Below are 19,533 nucleotides of genomic sequence, written 5' to 3'. Positions count from 1 at the left end.
AATGCAAGTAAAACAACAAGAGGGGAAAAGTGTTCTAAGAAATATTTAAGGAAAGCAATGCTGCTTGTCTTCCATAAGATTTCTATAAGTCTCTCTTTGGAAAATGCTCAATTCATTTCCAGAAGCAAAAGTGTTAAAGAAGCACTTAATGCGAAATTATAGAAGAACTGTGGCAAACCAGTCTCTCGTTGTCCATTTTGACTCATCTGCTTCTTCAGTCTCTACCCCCATCCTCAGAATACTCTTCTACCCACCCAGTTTCCCTTGGGTAAGCTCCTCAACTTTCATAATTTCAGACTACCCTGATTACCCACAAGCCTGTCTTTCTAGTCCTGACTTGTTTCTTTCCAATCAATCCCTCTTCTCAGTCTGTCTATCCCATCTCTTTCTTATGTCTTTAGCACGGCCAAAACTGAAATACTTATTTTTCCTTCCCAGCTCTCCCTGGGTACGTCTAGACCACATGGCTCCGTCGACGGAGCCACGTAAAGTAGTTTACTTGGCAGAGTCAATGAAGCAAGGATTTAAATAATCCCTGCTTCATTAAAATAAAAATGGCCGCCATGCTGTGCTGACGATCAGCTGAACTGGCACAGCGCGGCAATCTAGATATAGTGCGGTCGATAAGGGAAGCCTCGTGAAACGAGGTTTACCAGAACAGTCAATAAAGGCTTCCCTTGTCGATCGCGTCGTGTTGGACCGCTGCGCTTTGCCAGATCAGCTGATCATCGGCACAGCGTGGTGGCCATTTTTACTTTACTGAAGCGGGGATTATTTAAATCCCCACTTCATTGACTCTGCCAAGTAAACTACTTTACGTCGCTCCGGCGACGGAGCCATGTAGTCTAGACGTACCCCATGTCTCCCATTCTTTGCTCATTTTTGACACTTCTGAACTACCTATAATTGTCTGTCATAATCGGGGCTTTCAGTATAACTCTGCAATTCACTGCTGACACACATATTCAGGTCATGTTAAAAATGTTTCTTCCTCTGCACATGCTCAAGTGCCATCTTTTTTCTTTCTGTCTACACAGCTAAAACTCTCACCTCTTTGTTAACTCTTTTGTGACATTACCCAGGATACAGTCTGACTGTTGAACAGTTGTGTCCCTTTCAGTCTGATCTGGTGACCTTTTATACTGCTTTCCTGTGAGAACAAACCGCTCCTGGTCCTGCTCTCATTCAGCTTCCCAGCTGAATGACACAAATTCTCTGACCACCCACTCATGACCTATATACACAGTGACACCAGCAAACTCCTGTTCCCAGTTCTTCCCCTAGAAATGTTCCTCTATACTGCTCAGCACCCTCCTCCACAATACAAGCTCAAAGAAAGTCAGTCATTTCATCAAGGGAAAATGATATGCACACACCCTGTGATCTGAAGTAGAGGCTCCCAACACTGCAATCTAAACACACACCGGTTTAGATAAAACCAAAACAAAACACAAGTTTATTAACTACAGAAATAAAGATTGGTGATTACAAGTAATGAGGCATGAAGAAAATAAAAGATAATATGCAAGCTAACCTAACTTAGCAAGTTAAATGGATTCATGGCAAAGGTTTTGTCTCATCATATGCTTACAGCAGTCTGTACTAGCTTTAAAGCTTCTCACTCAGGACCCTCTCCCCATTCTATGATACTTCCTTTGTCTTTCAAGAATTAGAGCTGCCACCAATAGAGGTGGGGGGGAGGAAGGGAGGGATTTGGGAGCCTCTGTTTCTCACTTATACCCTTGTCCCTTCTTTCAAGATTAACTCCAGCTAAGGTTCAAGCAACAGCCAAACTGTTTATACAGAAACTCCCAGCAATTCCATTCTCAATATGTAAAGTTCTAACTCACACTATTCTTCCTGCCAAAGAACATCTGCTTACCTAGGTAAAAGTCCCTAAAAATTCATCTGATTATGCAGCTAACTGCCCGGGGGCCCAGTGTGTCATTGTCTCTGAAAAACTGGTTTGAGCTTGCTTTGCTTAAACTTGGAGCATGTTATAGCAATGTTATACTGTAAAATCTTATAACTTTACATACAACGTTGATACACATTTAACTAGTACAATAATATTCAGTAGACAGTTTTCAAATGATACTTCAACAAGACATACTTTGTACAAAATGTATCCTCCTCTTGTAAAAATGGTGAAGATCAGGTACTCTGTGTTGCATGCTTATTTTGATTATCCTATACTCTGGGTACCACCTCTATTCTGGCCAACACTTTCATGAATTCTGTCTCATCCCATACAATAAACTTTCAATAAAGGAATCTTCCTTGCTTATTACTCTAACCACATCACACCTCTCTTTAAATCTCCCCACTGGCACTTCATGTTACACAGCATCAGACTCAAGCTCCTTGTCCCTACATTTCAGGCCATTCATGATTCTGCTGCTCCTCAGTTATCCATCATTGTCTCTTTTTGCAGCAACTTTCTGCTCTGAGATTAGTACCAGCTTTAATCTTCGCCAGCTCTCCTCTCCTAATTAGGGATATAAGTGATTAATTGACTAGTCGACTATCCAATAAGCAAAAGCTTCAATCTTTGAAATGCACAAGAGCCTCTGCTGGGGCTCTTGTACATTTCAAAGGCAGAATGCAGTGCTAGTCCTTATCAACTAATTGAATAGTTGATGGAAATCCCACTGACTATTTGATTAGTTAATGAATTGAAATTTAACATCCCTACTCATAATTTAACCTCTCACAATAATCCTCAATTTTAAAAAATCCTCCCTGAACTAACCCACAAGGGAACTACCCACTCTCCTCCTCCAAATTCCTTCAAAAAACAAATTTCTAGCATGATGTCTACAAGAAACTGACAGCTAATAATAGATAAGTAAAAGCAGTTTGTGATAAAATTTTAAATAGTCAGTTAAGAATGTTTTAGTCCACTCTCCTACAACTTCCTTTGTTGCTTGTTTTAGATTGTGAGCATTTGGTGGGCAAGTATTATGTATTCCTATATTTGGAAAGGTCCTAGAACATTGTGGCCACTACCATAATAGAAACAACAACAACTATGATGATACTAGGAACACAGGAAATTGACAGAGATAGCTGCCTTTTTATCCACCATGCTAATGACAAGCAAACACACAAAATTACCTCTTTGGACAGTTTTTTCCACAACATGTAGCTGTGTATTATTGATGTATTAATAAAATATCTGCCAAAAGAAACACCTGCAATATTGTTCAATAGTTAAGACAGCCTATGCTTTCAAGCTTCACTTAAAATGAGCTTATTAAAAGTATTTAAAACAGAATGGTGAATTTACAGACACATACACAGCATAAAATCAAGCTTTATTCTTTAGATTAATTTCCAGCATCTAATAAATACTAAGAGCTTCTTGATGTTACTGAAGACCAAACAACTTGATTGCTCACCTCTCTATTCCTAAAAATAAACATTTTTGTGTTGCAGGACTACTGCTGCTCATTTGCTAATTTATTAAATTACATTTATCAGGATACCAATGTAATTATTACAACTATGTAATATATCAGGCTTCCTCATACTGTGTACAAGGACAATGGTCTAAAAATCAGACAAAACAGTTAATTTTAAAAAGCACATCTAAATTTCAAGTTATTTTTAACTGACTGGAAGGAAATAAAAATGACCCTCTGACATCTGATATTAATGAATGTAAAAAGTAAGTTTCTTATAGCATACTAGCTGGATTTTTAAAAGCCGTTGGGGGGCTATTACTCCTTGATATTTATATAGGTGTTTTTTATTCATTCTGCTCAAAAGAAGGCAAATATATTTCAGGAAAAATGTCAAAAAATTAAGAGTTTTGTTTTAAATTTTCCATTAATTCTTTGTTTTTCATGAAGTTTTGCATTAATTTCAAAGGGAAAACCATTTTTGCTAGTATGGAAAATAACACGAGCAAAGGAGAAAACATTGTACCCTTCACCTGAATGAAAACAAAATTTCTCAATTTTTTTTCATTTCCAATTTGTTGTTTAAAAAAAAAAATAAAAAACCACATTCCAACCAACCTGAATTTTACCATGCCCACAAAAATTCTAGTTTTAGTTCAAAATGCATTTTCCATTGAAAAATATTTTACTGGAAATGTTTTCACCATCTCTACTTGTAATGCAGTATATCGGAGTGAAATAGCTACCCTGTTAAAAAGCATTCATCTGAAGAAATCTGACATTTTGCAGAGCTTTAGTTACTTACGCAACCAAAATAAATGCTTCAAATATTTAGACATTGAGATTAACTACATATTTACAAACATATACATCATGGTAACTATGTAAACAACTGTAGAGCCTGATATGCTGTATTTATGATAAAGTTATTTATAATGCGCTTAGAGCCACCTCAGCAGCACTTTGTTCAATAATACATCTCTACCAGAAGTAACATTATTCCAAGTCATGGAGCAACTTTTAGATAGACACTTTGTTATAAAAGGACAATTAACTTTCTAGTGACATAGTTTCTACTTTCCATAAAAAAAACAAACAGATAATATGCAGAATGAGCAACACTCATTTCTAGACCTGTGGTATGTTTGAGGTTCAGTATCAGTTGTTTTACGTTTATTTAAAATCAAGAGCCATTTTTCCAATTGTCAAGGCCAACCACTGGTATGATATAGTATGAGAGTTCTTATGTTCCCTCCAATGTCTGCTTATTTGCACTTGTCATATTCAGGTAGCATAGTTTTACAAGTGGAGAGATACAATAACTACCATAAAAATTTATTTTTTACAACACATCTCAAGTAGTACTCTTCTGTTAAATGTGTGTGGCAAGATCAAAATACATAATAGTGAGGTAGGTCTTTATAGCATGGATTTGGGATGACTGTAAGGCTATTTCAACATTCTGATTAATGCAACACGCCCCAATTCATGCCACTAAAGCCTTCATCCCACATCCTCTGCACTTCCACCAAAACACAAACAAAACAATCCAGACGGTCAGCAGACAGAAAAGGAATGATCTAACAATAAAAGCAAACAGTATCAGTAGAATTTGTTCAGGATAGTTGCAAGTACTGCCATATGGGTCATTTTAAAAGTTATTCATTCATATTTTCTGTTAGTGGAATCATTGCATACTTCGCTAATGGTTCAGAATCTTAACAAAAAGCAAATAATTCTCTTCAAAAAAGACAAGTATTTGTGCATAAGCAATGGAATCAAAGGTATTTTATTTTTCAAAAATTCAAAGATCTGTATTATTATTACTGCATTATTATACACTACAAAGTACGTAGGACCAAAATATAAGAGGGAAATTGTAAGCAATAAATGTTTGAGAGAAAACTTGGGTTCAATCTTGCTCAGTCAAAGGCAAGACTTTCATTGACTTCAGTGGGAGTATGATCAAGCTTTGTATTTGAGTTTGAAGCAGCATTTTCTAAAGTCGATCTTAAAACAGAAACATTTTCTTGTAATTCCAGCAGCAGCATCTTACATAATGTGCATAGACGCTGAAATTAAGGGGGTGGGGTTTTCATTATATACAGGGTTTACAGTTTGGTTCAGTAGCTCCCAGCACTCCCACTATAAAAATTGTTCCAGCACCCCTGATTATGTGACACATAATTCTGGCAATGCATTTTACAGATTATCCCCCTACACCTAGAGCTGTCTTGCACACCTGAGTAGCCTGTACACTGATGCTATGTCTACACTGGCAGCTTCTTGCGCAAGAACATCTTGTGCAAGGGTTCTTGTGGAAGAGGTTCTGTGCAAGAAAACGTCCACACTGCCATGTGCGAGCTGTGCTTTTGCGCAAGAGTGCCCATGGCAATGTGGACGCTCACTTGCACAAGAAAGCTCTGATGGCCATTTTAGCCATAGGGCTTTCTTGCGCAAGAAACCCCTGCCGAGTGTCCACACTGCCCTCTTGTGCAAGAACTCCTGTGCAAGAGGGATTACACCTGTTAAAAAAGAGCATAGCTCTTGCGCAAGAAGCCCTCTTACTACGCCGTAATGTAAATTTCCTTGCGCAAGAGCGGACAGGCAGTGTGGATCTTCTGCGGATTCTTGCGCAAGAACGGCCATACTTGCACAAGAAGCCACGAGTGTAGACATAGCCTGAGTGTGTGGAGTTCTCCACAATTTAGTATTTTCATTCATTGATCTTTTTCATATTTCACTTCTCTGAATAATTAGGAGACCACATCCTTCTAGGACGTCAACATTCTAAAATAATTCTGACAAATCATCAGGGTTGAACATGAATTAATTCTAGTTTACAATGTCAGGAAAATAGAAAGTTTTCCTGACGTAAAAATAAATGAAAATTTCCTAAAACTATCCATACAAAGTAGCCTGCTTCCCACCTACTTTCAACAGCAGGTACAAGTTTCAATGCTAAATTAATTAAGAGGAACATTTGTAATTAAAGAGTAAAAGTATTTTCAAATAAAACTCATGGGCAGACAATATTTTTCATTGGTAATCCAGAAACCCTATATTACCAACACTTATCATTTTAGAAGGTCTCATCCATTTGGTATATTGAACTGAGTTTAAAGTATTTCTTTCAAGTAACAGAAGAAACCAGAAATGCTTGGCAGACAAAAACAAACACGCAGATTTAAACACAGTTATAGTCTAGTGCTCTATAACCACTGGATTGCATGAAATCAAGGAAGGTGGTTTACTGTCCTTTGTTTTATGCTATTTAAAGCCCCATGAATTCAAAGATTTATATTAGGAGAGCTGATGTATAAGAAAATAGTTATTTTCAATTAACATGGAAAAACAATAATATACTCAAGACAGATTAATATTCTATGCACATAAAAATTATGCATATTTTAGTTCCTCCACCTTAGAGAAGCATAATACTCTAATAAGAACTATCCTAATATTCACCCAGCAATAATTTCAAGCTGATATTATTATTCTCATTCCTCTGAATAATATCCATACTTCAGGGTCATTTTCCTTCTCATATTCAATATCATGCATGCTTGTATCAAGATTCCTTTCTTCATATCCTGTCACAGTATCAATCACTGCCTCCTGTCCACTCAATCCACTTTTGATTTATCAGCCGCCGTCTTTCTGGACTCCATAACTCGACCCAAACCATTTTAACAAGACATTGACAAATAGCACCCAGTATCACATCAACCTGTTCCACTTAGTAAACTAAGAAACAGTAACTGTGACATCTCTGCATAAGTATTCCATTCTATTCCCCAGACTGATGTATATTAATGAGGAGATGGTATTTGAAATGCTTTTTCCACATCAGCATCTAATATGATCAAATTATGAAATGGGATGATTTATTAAATTTTGTAGAGCTGAAATATTTCTATCACTATATGTGTGGTTTTAGAAAGTGAGCTGTTGCTTTCAATTTCTCTACTGAAGATGTGCCTCCATTTCACAGACGAATTATTGTCTTTAAAAAGACTGCAAGAAGGCAAAATGTTATTAAGCAAATGCTCAGTAAAACAAACTAAATCAGTTTTAAATTTCCTAATTTAATGTAAATCTTGGTTGTTTTGCTGAAATTCAGTTTGTGATCTTATTAATTCATATTTGCATCATACTATCTTGCTGTAGGACAGTTTTAAATTTATAGCATTGCTTGGCAGCCTTACTTCTTGACTCTTAAGGTGCATCTGACAAAATAAATAAATACAATATGTACATATTTTCTTATTCTCTGAGATAAAGAAAGAAAAGTCCATTTAGGTTACAAAAATATAATATCTACTCAAATATTACAAATAACTAGAATAGGATTTATCATTACAATTTTTGAGGATACTTGATACTCAATGTTTTACATGTTCAAAGCTCTGTACATCATTTATTATTAACCCTTACAAAACTCTTGTTAGAAAAATTACAAAAAAAATGTTAGACAGGCCATACTTTCACTGACATGCTCATTAATTTGAAAGCACAAAGTAGTCTAATGTTGCTGAAGAGAAAAGAGAAAAGACTGATAATGAGCCAGTGAGATTACAGTTTACAGACTCTATATCATTGTTCAAATCCAGGACAGGTAAGTAGGAATTGTAATAAAGCTAACACCTCTTCAGTCTCCAATATGAAATGAGTTTTGTGGTCTCAATCCACTTCCCAGTGGAAATAGTCACTACAGCTGCTCATCCTTGAAGGAGATTGCTCCAAATCAAAGTTGAGGCACATTGGCAGAAGAATGAGACAGTGGTCTAAGGGAAGCTTGTGCTTTTCCTTGCCACATTGCAAGCTATATCTGTTTAGTGACTAATATATCGCAGCCCTTATGTTTTTCGATACACCATCTTTTATAAGCAGTATGTCAAAAGTATTATTTTAATGATAGCATGAACTTAAATGTTCTAATATATCTGTACTGTTTGTGTCACATTTGTTCATTTTGTTGCTTTTAATTGAAGGTTTTTAATCAAAACTTGAAGTATCTGAAGGGGTTTAGAATATTATATTAATGAAAAGATGAAAGATCCTCCAACTTACTGATCAAATATTACATTTTTTTTTAACAGTTTGAAAAGCCATGTCTACCACAGAGGAAACCCAGGTCAAAATCTTTGATATCAGTACTTGAACCAGCAGACAGAGACTGTGAGTAAAATGGATACAGAACACTTATTTTAGGAGATCATTTGTCCTGATTTTGCTCAGTTTTAACACTTGATGAGAAACATACCTATAAGCTAGAGAATACATTAGTAACTATTCTACATATGCCTTGAGTAAATTTTCAACTTCATGCCTTCAGCCACTGAAAAAGTGCACCAGAATGTAATACACATTCTGGCATTGTATTACTATTTGAATATTCAATATTATTATCCTCTGTTATGTCTTATGGCAATGAGTTCCTGTGATGGGGCATTTGCCCGGCACTGGCCCTACAAATATTAAATGCAGCTGGGGGGAGAGGGCTGGAGCTGTAGAGTGAGCAGCTGTGGAAGATACTAGCCAATTAGGGCCCAGCTGAGGGCAGTATAAATACAGGCTTCTGGAGAAGAGAAAAGACTCACTCATTCTTGCTCCAGTTGTGGAGCAGGAGGGACCTAGCTGCCAGGAACTGCTATAAGGCTTCTTGACACAGAGCAGAGATGGGGAAAAGCAGACAAACTCCCAGGCCAAAGACTTACTCTCAGGCCTTGAGAGCATAACGGTTGCAGGCAGGCACGCAGGGCAGTAGAACACAATGGCTTTGTCTAGACTGGCAAGTTTTTCCGCAAAATCATCTGCTTTTGCGGAAAAACTTGCCAGCTGTCTACACTGGCCGCTTGAATTTCCGCAAAAGCACCGACGATCTCACGTAAGATCGTCAGTGCTTTTCCGGAAATACTATGCTGCTCCCGTTCGGGCAAAAGTCTTTTTCCGAAAGACTTTTGCGCAAAAGGGCCAGTGTAGACAGCACAGTACTGTTTTCCGCAAAAAAGCCCCGATCGCGAAAATGGCTATCGGGGCTTTTTTTGTGGAAAACCGTGTCTAGACTGGCCACAGGCGCTTTTCTGCAAAAAGTGCTTTTGCGGAAAAGCATCCTGCCAATCTAGACGTGCTTTTCCGAAAATGCTTTTAACAGAAAAGTTTTCCGTTAAAAGCATTTTCGGAAAATCATGCCAGTGTAGCCGTAGCCAATAGGTCTACACCACCTTGCCAATGATGAGTGGTTATTTCAGACTGCAGTTTGACCAATGCAGGGGCTAGATAACTGGCAGTAGGGTCACTGAGGCAAGGTCGGCAGATCCTACTCCACAGTAAAATTGATTTAATGTCTGCAACGGCTGCTACTAAAAAGACAAATTAGCACTTCAGTGGTTAAGAAGTAATTTGAAGCTTTCACTTCTTTCTATTGGCCATTCCCTCACCCCCCAATGGTTATGGTTTAGTCCTGCCTCATTAAAGTCAAAGCTCTTTCTTATATACAGTACTAGAACACCTTCCTAGAGTTGTTTGGGTGCTTAAGAAGGGGCTCAGGGAAAGGAGTGCAGGAATCCGGGCTGGGATAGTAAGGAGGGGTTCTGAACAGGGGAGTTTGTAGGGAGGCAGAGTACATGGGGGAACAAATCTCCCCCACAAAAAAAATATTCCTGCCAGGGCTACTTGCATTTTCCATCTGTCCCAGTCAGGACATGAAAGCAAAGTGCATATCTCGTCTGTCACCTGCACTCCCCAGCCAAAGTGAGCAATGCAGAAAACAGTGCACTTTCCCTTGAGGATTGTCCCTGTCTGAATCAGGAGTAAGGGGGAGCATCAGCTGCTCCTGCTCTCCCTAAAGAGCACTTGGGGGATGGGAAGACAGCCCTTTTGACCAGCTTGGTGATTGTCTCTTTTCTGTATGGTTTTACAAGAAGCAATCCCATTCCAGGCACATCCCATTTTCCTGGCATAACCAAACCCCTGCATTGCTTCAAGTTATGATCAGAGGAAGTTATGTTCCAAATTCGGTGGTCCCAGCTCTTACCATCTGGGAGGTGTTCTTAGACAAACTCTCTCAACTATATCTCAACCACACAGTCTTTTTGGACTTATCTGTCCTTCCTGTTGAGTTTATAGCCTGGATCCCCATTTGTCTTTGATCAATACTTCATTTTTCCATTAATGTTAAATGTGTCAAGGTCCTCTTCCATTTTTATTTTATTCTTTTCTGACACCCCATTACTTTTCTTGAATTTAACTCTGCTCCCCACCTGCTCTTCCTCAATGTCAACTATAATTTGTCCTATCCTTTACTGGGAAATAAAAAACAATTATAACACTCATATCTCCAGTCCTTGTCTGACTTGAGTGCTCCTCTGCAACAACTGTCTTTCCTCCAACTTCAAAATCATATTTGAAAAAAAGAACAGGTGATGATATTCGTGTGGGCTGCCCACATAAGCACCTTCACCCACAATATGACTGATGACCTATTCCTACCACACTGTTTTCTTTTCCTGAACATGACCCCTCTCCATCTCATTTCTCCCCTCCCCCCCTTTTTCATCTGAGAAATGGTGAGGGTAAAGAAGAGAAAAGTAGGAAAAAGATAGACAACAGGGGAAGGAAGCAAAATTGCAAAGAGGAATCCTGGAGCCAAATCCTCTCCCTCAATTCCTAAGGAGCTGGCAGCATAGACAAGAGGAGAAAGTAATGGGAGAAGGGGAAAGTAATGGGAGAAGAACTCCGGTATTCAATTTTGGCCAACAAGGGCAGCAGCACCATCTGATGGCTCTCTTCTACACTTGAAGATTGTACTCCAGCTCCCCACTGCTGTCTCACATTCTGCAGCAGCTGCTTGCAGTAGCTCAGGAGTGGTGGCCATTCACAGTGGACATTAGGGGAAGGAAGTAAAGCAAGATGTCAGTAGACTCAGGTAATAGTACAGTATATGGGACCATACCAACCCAATTCAAGGCCTGTCCACCTCTGTTAAAAAAATTTCCAAAATCTTTTCAATTTCTGAGCTAGTAATCTGAGCCCATCACTTGAAGACAAGTTAGATATCTGCAAATCACCAGGGCCCAATGAAGTACATACTAGAATACTCAAGGAATTGACTGAGAAGATATCTGATTCATTAGCAATTATATTCACAATGTCATAGAAGATGGGAGAGATTCCAGAGGCCTGGATAAGAACAAATATAGTGCTAGTCTATAAAAAGGGAAACTAAGAACTTGGGGAATAAAACACTGGTCAGTCGAACTCCTGTACCAGGGAAGATAATGGAGCAAATAATTAAGCAATTTCCAAAAACCTAGAAGATAAGGTAATAAGTAATAGTCAGCACGGTTTTGTCAAGAACAAATCATGGCAAACCAACCTAATTGCTTTCTTTAACAGGGTAACAAGCTTTGAGGATAAAGAGAAGCAGCAGATGTGGTATATATTAATTTAGTATGATTTTTGATACTGTCTCATATGATAGTTTCTCAAACAAACTAGGGAAATATAACCTATATGGCATTCCTGTAAGATGGGTGCATAACTGATTTGAAAAACTTTTCTTAGAGAACAGTTATCAGCTGTTCACAATCAAACTGAAAGGGTATAATATTGAATGGAGTCTGAATAAATCAGTTCTGGGTTCAGTTCAGCTCAATAATGTCAGAGAAGACATTTATAAAGTTTGCAGACAATACCAAGTTAGGATAAGTTGTAAAAGCTTTGGTAAATGGGATTAAAATTCAGATGACTTCCCGAGGTCTCTTCCAGCCCTTGGAATCTATAAAAATGATTGGAATAAACTGAAGAACTGGTCTAAAGTAAGTAACATGAAATTCAAGTAAGGACAAATGCAACAATAAGTGGCACACATACAAAATGTGAAATGACCACGCAAGAGTGCTGCAGAAAAGGATCTGGGGGGTCATAGTAGATCACAAGCTAAATATGACTCAACACGGTAACAACTGTAAAAAGGAAAACATCATTCTGAGATGCATTAACAGGAATGTTGTAAGCAAGACATGAGAAGTGATGGAAGAAAGGTACCACCAGAAGAGGGCTCACTGGCAAGAAGAGCTAATTCCCATGACAGCCAGCTGGAGGCGCCAGAGTGGTGAGCTGCAACCCCATCAAAAGTTAATGACAGCTATCTCTGGAATTATCACAGTGGTATGAGATACTTACAGGGAAATCTTATTCAGCAATGACCTCAGCACTACAAATCCCTAAGCCACTGGACTTCAGGTGCACTAGACAGATTTTGAGATAGGAAAGTAGCACTGGGGTATGAAATATTTATACCCCATCATTATAGCTGCCATCCAGTCGTTGAGGGAGAGAAAAAGAAAGCTTGCTGAGAAAAAAAAAAAAACACCACACAAACAGGGAAACTTGTCCTTGTTGGAGGCCAAAATACAGTTGCAGCCCCTTTAAGAGCCAAAACACCACACTGGGAGTTGGAAAAAAAAGTGCATGTGCCAAGCAGGCTTCTGTCATAAGCCAAGTCACCCCAAGAAAACAGGTGCCAGTACGCACAGGGGAAAGTATGCCATTCCTTTTCTGTTTGCTGGGAAAATAGGTGACAGTACGTCATTCCTCATTATCACCTGAGCACAACTCCTTTAACTGTAAGTAGCACTCCACTTGTGATCACAGTCCATCTCCTGAATGATCTTACACTGTTTTATATATAATATTAGGGATCTAAAATCCCATTTAAAATGTTAACCAGTTAAACTATGTTTAATCAGTTAACCAGTCCACTGCCACAGGTGGGAGCCCGGTCAGGCTGGAGCAGCCCCCTGCAGCAGTATGGATGGAGAGCTGCTGGTTAACCAGTTACCAGTAAGCATCACTCTGTTACATTCCTACATATAGTACACATACCACATTTTTCAAGGAAAAAAACAAAAAAGCTAAGTTAAAACACTTGCCCAAAATTAAGCTTATAATGGAAATGGCAGCGGATTCTCCTTTAAAGCTGATGTGTAACTATTTTTTTAAAATAAAGTGCTCAATACCTACAAATAAAATGGATACCAAAAGGCATGCCATATAAGCAATTCTAAATATTACCTTCTGTCCACTTCTGCTGCAGAGATCCCAGCACACAATGTGCCATCACAGCAGAGTCCAGTCAATTATGCTTTTTAAATCATCTTGCAAAATGTTTCAACATTCTGAATGTTTTTTGCTATTTTATTTAGCATATACTTTTAAGCCTTGCAAGAAAAAAAAAAGTAATTGACATAACTCCTCCCCAGAAATGACCCTACTCCTTGGCTTAATGGGAGCTGTAACATCACAGCATGGTGCATACTAGAAAATCAGAGAGGAACAGCCATTGTGACCTCATGGGAAATGATAGAGCTTTATTTGTAAGTGTTTAATGTGCTAAACTCCTCTTGAGTTTAGGGAAATACTCATATATATTTACTTAAAACATGCCAGTAATTAAAAGTGAACTACAGCAATGCTTCCACAATTATTTAAAATTCTAGACTGTTATAAACTCATACATTTAATAAATAACATTTTGTACCATGGGACTAACTACTAAATGCTCAAGTAATTTCATGTTAGTGTTACTTAGAATATTTAAAATTACCCAATATTACCCATTAACCTCAGTTCTGTAATATATTTTCATTTACAGCTTTTGATTTTCCCATTTAGTTGTTTTAAATGAAATTTTTGTAAGCTTTACAGCCCATTCAGCAAACATTTAGGCACAAGTATTTCTAGTGTGTTCAATAACTTCTATTGTGTTTGTAGTATGGTTGTTATCCAAGTCCATTTGGAGAACCAATAAAGCTATTAAATAACCTAAATGCCATTACACATGTTCTGAAGAAGCAAATATTCAGACAATAGTTCTGATGCACATATGAACAACAATGTTGAAAGAACTGCTCATTTCTTTAGCCACATTTAGAAAAAAAAAAACCTCCTAATCAAGTACATTTAAAACTAAAACTTCACTTAAATACTTTATACAAAAATTCAGAATCAGGTGCTTTGCCTATCTGATAGTTATCAGCAACAGTAACATTCGGTAACATGATTTAGGCTAAGGATGTTCAGGACTAGTTGATTCCCCTGCACACACACTTGCTGCCTCTTATCAGATAGAGGCAACAAAGGGGTGGGGAAGAGGAGGTACTTCAAAGTGGCAGTGCCACACAGAGCCCAGGGTCAGCTGTGCAGTGCTGCCCCTTTGAAACACTGCCACAGCATTTCGAAGCAGCAGTCGTCACATGGAGCCTGGGATCAGCTGGGGACACCCTAGCTGACCCAGGGCTCCTTGCAGCATTTCCACAGAGATCTCAGGTTCCGAGGAAATGCCGCGCAGAGCCCAGGTTCATCTGGGGAGTCCCCAGCTGACCACAGCTCCGCGTGGCATTTCTAAGCGACAGCGCCGCATGGAGCCTAGAGAGCCTGCTCTTGTGCATTTCAAAGCAGCAGCACCCTCATAGAGCCTGGGGTCAGCAGGACTTCCCACCGGCCTCAGGACTGCACACAGCATTCCAATTTTGAAATGCACAAGAGCCACTGACTACTGGACTTGTAAATTAATCATTATTTAACATCCTTAATTTAGGCCAGTAAATTCGACAGAAAATTAAAATAATTATGTTGATCACTACTGAAACATTTTTCAAAGGATGCACATTTAACTAAGAATATGAAATTGTTTTTAAAAAACAAAATTAAAATATATTATAAAACTCTTTGAAGCCTTCTATTTCCAGAAGTAACCCTTGGATACACTTTTAGAACAGTCAATTTTTTAATAATGACTCTTTTTATTACTGAAAACATGTATTTGTCACAATCAATAAGATTTACCCCCCCCACACACAAAAAAACCTATAGATTTCTGCACCATCGAAGTCTACAAATATTGGCTCTATACACATCTGAACACAAAACATCAGAAATTTGTATAATCTATAAACCCATGGTGTTCAACCAGCTCTGAAGTGAACTAGCATATACAACCAGCAGTGTGAAAGAAAACTGTCCATTAGTAAATACAGAGCTCTATTTAGAACACTGCAGAGAGCTCTTTTGTAAATAGTAAAGCACTCTCAAACCAAAAGGATGTCTGTCCCCTTTTATTTGAAGTTTTCCAGAAAGCAATCTTGATCTTCACTAACACTGATTTTAAAATGTTCCTTCCTTTTTTCTTAAACATTTAGTTTATAAATTTTATATTTCATTTCACATTCTATTTGTACGCTAAGATGTTTTAAGAAGTTTAGTTTGACAAGAATTGACTTTTGAAAAGAAGTTAAGACAAAATGATTAAATTATCATTTTAATTTCCTTTTACTTTTAAAGAAAAACTAAAACTATGTTCACTTAAAGAACTTGATCTTATGTCTACAGCTTAAATAAATGCCTCTTTGGCTATTTTTTTAAAAAGCAGATAGCTAGTTTCTAGATTCCAGCACTGATTTAACAACTTCTTAGAATTATTTCTCTGACATATTATAGCTAAATCTTTGGGCCATCCCCAGCCAGCATGATTGCACAATCCAACCCAGGACTCCCAGCAGGCCTGAAGGGGGGGGAGCTCTCCAATACCTGCCTCTCGCCCCCAAATCCCACACCTTCCCACCAACACCCTACCCTTCTCCCCCCGCTCATAGCACCCCATCCCCAAGGTCCAGCTTCAGAAATCACAAGATGTTCTATTTGAAATCTAAAATATTAATTTGCTTTCAGAATATTTTAAATTTATTGCAGATTGTTTGTTTTCCTCTGCCTTCCATACCCCCAGGAAAAGGTAATAATTCAATAGTCATGTTTTCAGTTTAATCAATTTTCCCCATATCTTTATGAAGAAACGCTATGTTATCATAGATTCATTTAAAATAATTAAACAGTCATACCTTCTTGTTCTACTCTTTGATCTTGATCTTTGAGACCTATAGGATTTTCCTCGGCCCCTCGATCGACTACGACTGCGTTTTCTTTTGGATCCATATGAAGAGCTACTGCTAGATCGATGTCTGCGTCTGAAATAACAATTTGTTATTAACAAATTTCTGCTTTTATCAAACTCCTATCAATGTGAATTTAAAAGAGATAATCTAATATTCATTTTTACTACAACTGCATCTAGAAGCCTCAACTGAGATGAGGTCCCATTGTGCTACATGTGGTATGTATAAATATTAAGAGACAGTTCTTGTGCCACAGACCTTATCCTCTAATGCAGGGGTGGAGAACCTCAGGCCCAGGGCCACGCTTGACTGGATCTGGTGCCCGAGGCTCACGGCTCCTGCTCCCCCAAATTGGGGAGCCACTGCTGGCACTCCAGCCCTCTTGCTGCCCCACCACAGGGCTGGAGCACACAAAATCTATTAGGCTGGGCCCCCCAGGCTCTGGTGTGTCAGGAGAAAGTGAGAAGTGTCTTTTTTCTTCTCAGTCAGGTGCCATGTCAGTGAGGGGGGTTTTTTTGGTGGTCAACCTAAGTTATGCTAGCTCAGCTAAGTGAGCAACATAACTGGAGTCAGCATAGCTTGGGTCAACCTCCTGTGGTGTTTTCACTGTGCTGCACTGACAGGAGGGCATCTCCCATCAACTTACCTTATTCTTTTCAGGGAACTGAAACGTGAATGGAGAGCATTCTGCCATTGATTTAGCACGGTGTTTCCCAATTGGTGCTCAGAGGAACCCTGGGATAAGTGTGGGATCTGTGAAGAGCTGGCACTCCCCCGCCCCCTCTGAAAGAGAGCGCCAGCTAGCCAGCTTCTTAAAGAAGCAGCACACTTGTTTCCCATTCCTCCCTGGCAACGCAGAGGCATAGTGAGGTGGGGGCAGAGGGAACAGTTGCTCCCAGCCGGCAGAGTAGGGGGTGCTGGACAGGGGTGACCACACTTGACCCAAAGCGGGGAAGGAAGCACTTCCCCTCCCCAAAGGAGCCGGCGCGTGCTGCCTGAACACCTGGGGTTGTGGCATCCAGCAACTTGGTTCTGCCACCTTCCTGCATGGTGTGTGTGTGGGGGGGAAGAGGGCACGAGGGAGAGGTCAGGAGACCCGGGTCTGTGCAGCTCCAGCTGTTCAGGCAGCACGCTCTGCCCTGGGACTCACCGTGCGCACTCCTGCAGAATGGCATTACGGAAGTAAGCTGCTAGAGTGCAAGAGCCCCTGCTGCTCAGGCAGCGTGCACGCCAGCTGTTCAGGGAAGAGAAGTGCAGTCTCACACTTCCCGTAACCCAGAGGTACTGCAGGATTTCCAGATACTGGTCCCAGCTGCCCCTTATCCTGCCCTGACCACCCACAAGTATCCTGTCCCCACCAGCACTGTCCCCAGAACCCAGCAGCGCCCTGGCCCCAGCACCCTGCCACCCACCGCAGCACCACCCTGCCCCTTGTCCCAGCATCCTGCCATCCACCCTAGCACCCAGCAGCACCTTGTCCCTGGCCCCAGCACCCTGCCACCCATTCTAGCACCCTGTTCCTTGTCCCAGTACCCTGCCACCCACCACAGCACCCGGCAGCACCCTGGCCCTGGCCCCAGCACCCACTAGCACCCTGTCTCCTACTCGCACCAGCACAGTTGGGACCACATTAGTGAGGCTTGGGGGATTTTTTGTTGCATCTCACTTGTGTGACCCCCAACTGACTTTTCTGTGGGTCAATGACCCTTGACTCAAAACAGGTTCCTCATCCCTTTCATAAATAAAGACAATGCTAAAACCTTTTGAGTTTGACATACTATTTTATTTAAAAATGAAGCCTGGCCAACATGCTCCCAATTGGGGCCAAATCCCCATCTCACTGCAGCATCATAATACTCCTTCAACACCTGACCCCAAATCTGAGCCTATCATACACTGGAACCCCCATCCTGAGCCTCTTACATCCCAAACTCCTGCATCCCCACATCCTCAGTCTTCTGCCATAGCACTCCTGCACCATCCACACTTCACAAATCTCTGTCCTGAGCCCATCATACCTACAGCCTCCTTGCCCTGAGCCCCTCACACATTCAACACCAAACTCCTGCACCCTCACATCCACAAGCCTGTGACTTGCTCGGCACCCCAACCTTCCACCTGAGCCCAACACTCCCCATCCTGGAGCCCCCTTTGCAAGCCAGCATCCCTTTCTCCTGCATCCAAATTCCCTCCCAGAGCTTGCACTTCTCAACCCTTTTCATACCAAATCCATCATTCCCACCTCCTGTCTCAACCCAGTGAGAGTGTTTAAGGGCTGGGGATAGCAAGTGATGGAGAGGAGGGGAACAGAGAGGATGGGGCCTCAAAGGGGTGGGGTTTTGGGGAAGGAATGTGATTTTCATGCATTGGAGGGTCCCCCCCTTTGGGGGGCGGAGGGTTTGGTTGACAAACCAAGGGGTGCCTTGAAATTCTGAAAAGGGTTCCATGGCCAAATAAAATTGGGAAACACTGATTTAGCGGGTCTTCACTAGACCCAATAAATCGACATTCGGTGCCTCAACTGCACAGCATCCATCTCCCTAATAGTGAAGACAAGCCCTAACTAGGTAAGATAAACAAAATGGTGGGAGGAGAAACGGAAGCACAGATTGCAACAAGTCAACGGTAAAGCAAGGAGGTGAATATAGTCCAAAGCCAAATGTACAGGATCACACCTCTTCGTGGCTTCTAAACACAAAACAAGGTTGAAGACACATTTAGGACTACATTCTATAGCAGAATCTATGGAGGTGTAAGGATCAACTGCATGGAATATAGTGTAGAACTGAGAATAAGGTTGCAATAATAAATATAAAATTCAGGAAATATGAAGTTATGCTTTCCACAGCCACACAGCAATTTTTCAGCCACTGTCTTTATGCAGTATGTTCTATCAATTTCTTGTCATATGCATAACTTAATATATTTGTTACCTGAACTTTCATAATGGGTTACCTTAATTTTGCATTTACGTATGCTTTCAGAATTTACATTTACAGGCAGTCCCCGAGTTACGCGGATCCGACTTACGTCGGATCCGCAGTTATGAACGGGGCCGTTCCTCTCCCTGGTCTCCAGCAGACAAGGGAGAGGAAGCAAAGCGGCGGAACACGTGGGCAGCGGACAGGGCTGTCCGCTGCCCACGCGCTCCGAGGCTTGGCTCTGCTTTGCCC

The 19,533-nt window shown here is 40.3% G+C and overlaps 1 protein-coding gene across 1 annotated transcript in view; it reads right to left on the bottom strand.

Moving 5' to 3' along the window:
• Nucleotides 1–19,533, bottom strand: part of RSRC1 (arginine and serine rich coiled-coil 1) — a 367,002-nt gene that overhangs the window by 324,078 nt on the left and 23,391 nt on the right. The window contains exon 4 of the mRNA XM_075937794.1: nt 16,307–16,432. Within this exon, the coding sequence (XP_075793909.1) occupies nt 16,307–16,432 (126 nt within the window). The remainder of the gene's footprint in view (nt 1–16,306; nt 16,433–19,533) is intronic.

Source organism: Pelodiscus sinensis, chromosome 10 (assembly GCF_049634645.1).
Source record: "Pelodiscus sinensis isolate JC-2024 chromosome 10, ASM4963464v1, whole genome shotgun sequence".
Lineage (NCBI taxonomy): Eukaryota > Metazoa > Chordata > Testudines > Trionychidae > Pelodiscus > Pelodiscus sinensis.
This window is presented reverse-complemented; position numbering and strand designations above follow the sequence as displayed.